The 4,486-nt window shown below is 33.1% G+C and overlaps 1 protein-coding gene across 1 annotated transcript; it reads left to right on the top strand.

The window, feature by feature from the left end:
* The first annotated feature begins 2,624 nt into the window (after positions 1–2,624).
* On the top strand, positions 2,625–4,246 carry LOC123897662 (peroxidase E5-like). The gene is made up of 4 exons (XM_045948379.1): positions 2,625–2,843; positions 2,940–3,131; positions 3,228–3,393; positions 3,734–4,246. Exons 1-4 carry the CDS (start codon positions 2,625–2,627, stop codon positions 4,216–4,218), a joined length of 1,062 nt encoding a protein of 353 aa, XP_045804335.1. The 3' UTR covers positions 4,219–4,246.
* Positions 4,247–4,486: the final 240 nt, after the last annotated feature.

The raw sequence follows: 4,486 nt of genomic DNA, 5'->3' as shown, positions 1-4,486 counted from the left end.
ATGAATGATTGGGTCTTAGTATGGACGGGTACGAGAGACGATTCCCTCAATTTTAAATTTTACCGGAGAGCAGTAGGGATCTACACCCTTAAAATTCAATTTATCCATTTTTTAATTTTTGAATCAAAGGTCAGGTTTTTACTTGATTCCTTAAGTAACGGAGAGGATCTGCTCTCGATGGGGACAAGGGAAAACTCCCGAATGGAAAACGTGAATTGAGTGGGGAATGAGGGCTCATGGAGTGGGGTACTCCTCACTAATATCTCGTTGGTATTCGTAACCTCGCCCAACACACGATTAGTGAGCTTATTTTTAATAGGGTGACATCTACAATATTTCGTGATAATATGCAGGTGACATATTCTCATTGGTTGATGGCAAATATTCTCGAATTATCAAGGAGCAGTGTAGAATGCGAAAGTAGAGACAATTTGCAGAATGACTGTCGTAGAATGCTTGTAGCTATATATCCCCTTTTTCTTGTAGTGTTTGCACTTTGTTTGGATAATAAAAGAAAGTAAAGAGAACTCAAGAAAGAGATAGAGTAGAAAATGAAATATTATTATTAGTGGCCACACAGGCACGTTTCGTGTTTGTCTGTGTGATCCAATTTGATGAAAACAAAAACGTGAATGATTTGATGAAAACAAAAAATATTGAAGTTATTTTTTGTTTGAGGGTAGAAGTTATTAAGATAAAATTATTAAAATAGAAGTTAAGAAGAGGTTAAAAATATATTGTTAAGGGTATGATGAGAATTAAAAAAAAAAAGCTACATATAAAAAACTTAATTTTCCCTTATATAGTATAGATTTGTTTGTTGGTGCGGATGACTAGAAAGTATATAATCGAAGGCGTGTAGTCACTGAACTAAAAAATTATTCGTAAATATTGCACAATTTTTACAACCGATTCTTCTGGACGATAAATATGTCGAGGCTATAATACATGAGAAATAAACACCAATATATCTCAGACTTTCTCTCTAAAATAATTATTTTTTTTATAAGCTATGTTATGGTGTACCAACTTCCATCATCATCTACCAAGTCTCGTTTGTTAAATTGGTATAATGACAAGTAGAATGAGAGCCTAAAAAGAAATAGGGTTTTTTTTCTCATGTCTCGTTTGTTAAATTGGTCAATGAGAACACAACAACATGTCATTTGTCCTTCTTATAAGAGCCCCCTAGCTAATATATATTTTAGTGACTTAACATTATAAGTACCACTATTTTAAAATTTGAATAGATGATCGACCTAATCAAATCACTGAGTTGGTTGGACCCGTGGATCACTGGTCGGACAACATGACTATCGATATGTCTATATATATATATATATATATATGTATATATAATGTAGATGCATTGTTTTCAAACATCATGATTTGGCCTAGTGTAGTGGTTAGATTTGTTTATTGTATAAAAAGGTCCTTTGTTTGATTCTATGCCGGTGTAATTTGGCATTTTTTCCGAAAAAAAATTAATCCAAACTACAGACTGATGCTGTTTAATGTCGGTTCTTTCGGTTCCCCAATCCGACAACCGGTCCTTCCAACTCACACCGGTTTTCAAGTATAACCGATTTCCTTGTCGATCGGCCGGTTCGGTCAAATTTTTAAAACTGTGACTAGTACATGTCAGAGACCATAAGAGCAGTTAATTAATTTGATTTTTTATTCAGCCATACATCAATATAAGAACGGGTTACTTACATTGAGAGGAAATATATGAGTAACTCATGTACTATAAGTCTGGTATATATCATTTGGAGACATGGTGTTGTAATTCTTGATCTTTAAAGCATGGCTTATGCTTTATGGGTCTTTATTGTGGAATAAATTCTCTTAGCTTTTTCAAAAAAAACTCATGTACTATACTAAGACATAAGATACATAAGAATGTGGAACATGTACCCCTCTCTTTTATTCTCCACCTTATCTGTAGCCAAAAATATTCTTATGGTTGGAGGGAGTAAATGTGTATAGTAATTAGTACTCCCTCCGTCCCAAAAAGAATGACCCAGTTGACCGAAACACGCATGCCAATGCATAACTTTGGCGACTAATATCTTTAATTGTATAATAGTAAAAATTATAAAAAATTGATATTTTGAAAATACTCATCGAGACGAATCTAACAACATCTTATATGTTAATATTTATTTTTATTTATTAGTAGAAAAATATGGTCAAAACAATATATATGAATAGTGCATATATTCAAAATGGGTCATTCTTTTTGGGACGGAGGGAGTAATAGTGTTCTCACCCCAATTAACCACACATCCTTTATACTAGGAACCATTTATGACTCTAATTCATTTTATATAACTAGTACTATAGGCTCTGTGAGAATGTGCAAATAGTTACTTTATTAATTATGCATCAGATAATTTCTACGGCTACTATGACCTATAAGTCCTATAACTCTTTTTTTAAATGTCAAATTTATTTTATTGTTGGCTTGATAAGGACAACTTGGTTGATAGTAATAAATAAATACACACTCATGTGTAGGATTTGAGTCTAATCCATTTATGACTCTAATCCATTTTATATACACATTCTCACTCTAACAACTCTCACAACAAGTTTCAAGAAAAAAAACTCTCACAACAACAATGATCTCTCTTCGTGTTTTAGCAATAGCTTTATGCTATGTGGTTGTGTTTGGAATGTTACCTTCTTCCTCAGATGCACAACTTACTCCATCTTTTTACAGCAAAACTTGTCCTAATGTTAGTTCCATTGTTCATGAAGTCGTGAGCAATGTTTCTAAGACAGATCCTCGAATGCTTGCTAGTCTCGTTAGGCTTCACTTCCATGACTGCTTTGTTCAAGTATGTATAATTTCTCTTCTTCATATTCAGCTTAAGTGTGTATAATTTCTTACTTTTTGTTTTACTACTAATTCCATCTTACTTTTTTTCTCACAGGGATGTGATGCCTCAATTCTACTAAACACTACTGAAACCATCATAAGTGAACAAGATGCTCTTCCAAACATCAACTCAATCAGAGGATTAGATGTTATTAACCAGATAAAATTTGCTGTTGAAATTTCTTGTCAAAACACAGTTTCCTGTTCGGATATTCTTACCCTAGCTGCTCAATCCTCTTCTGTTCTGGTATATAATCTCTTTCTATGATATATTTTACATTTTCATTCTTACAATATTAAATATTAAACACTGATTTTATTTTACCTATGATGAAAAATACAGGCTCAAGGTCCTAGTTGGATAGTTCCATTAGGACGAAGAGACGGTTTAACTGCCAACAAAACCCTTGCCAATCTTAATCTTCCTGCTCCTTTCGACGTATTGGAGAAACTGAAATCAGCATTTGCTAAACAAGGCCTCGATACAACCGATTTAGTAGCACTCTCTGGTATTTTTTTTTTTTTTACAGTAAAAAGAAATGATGTTAATGTTATAAAAATTCCCACATGGTAGTTTTAGTGATGATGTTAATGTTACTGATGTTAATTATTAATTTATATTACACGATAAAGATGTTATTTCATTTCATTTATAGTTTGGAAGTTTTTTAGTTTTTCCTATTTATTAGTTTACATTTGTTACTGTACTTCAAATTTTTATTACTTTGTATATAAATTAATAGCAACTCTAATTGTAATAAATTGAGTTTTTACTTAACAATGAGAATTATTACATCTCAATTCACCAGGCTCTAATATTCAAGATTTGTGTATATATTTTGATTTTAGGTGCTCACACATTTGGAAGAGCTCGCTGCGGTTTATTTGTTAGTCGGTTGTACAATTTCAACGGCACTGGAAGTCCCGATCCAACCCTTAACACCACATATTTACAAGAGTTGCGCAAGGTGTGTCCCAATGGTGGACCTGGCACAACCCTTGCTAGTTTAGATCCTATTACTCAAGATACATTTGATAATAAGTACTATTCAAATCTTCAAAGTAAAAATGGTTTGCTTCAAAGTGACCAAGAGCTTTTCTCTACATCTGGTGCCGACACCATTAGCATCGTCAACAAATTCAGTGCTGACCAAAAAGCTTTCTATGAGAACTTTGCAGCTGCAATGATTAAAATGGGCAATATTGGTGTCATTACTGGGAACAATGGAGAGATTAGAAAACATTGTAATTTTGTTAACAAAGAATTTGCAAAACTTGGTCTTATCACTGTGGCTTCTGGAGAATCAGAAGAGGGCATGTCTAGCTCTTTTTAATTAGATTAGGGTTCTACACTTGAAATGTAGTGAATGAAAAAGCACTAATAATTAAGAAGATGTAACTAGGCATATCATGGCATATGTCAGATAGTTATTTGCTGTGCTTTGTGAGAGAAAATCTTTTTCGTATTTGGATTTTATATTTGTTTTCAGCAATCAATTGAATACAAAATACTACTTAGGAAGAATGGCTCGTGCTCTTGAATTTTACTCGCAACGACGAGGGAAAAATATCCTTCGAGAGATCTTTCAAACTACGACTTAA

The sequence above is a fragment of the Trifolium pratense genome, linkage group LG7, assembly GCF_020283565.1.
Source record: "Trifolium pratense cultivar HEN17-A07 linkage group LG7, ARS_RC_1.1, whole genome shotgun sequence".
Classification (NCBI taxonomy): Eukaryota; Viridiplantae; Streptophyta; class Magnoliopsida; order Fabales; family Fabaceae; genus Trifolium; species Trifolium pratense.
The sequence above is the reverse complement of the archived record's forward strand: the minus strand, read 5'-3'. Positions and strand labels throughout refer to the sequence as shown.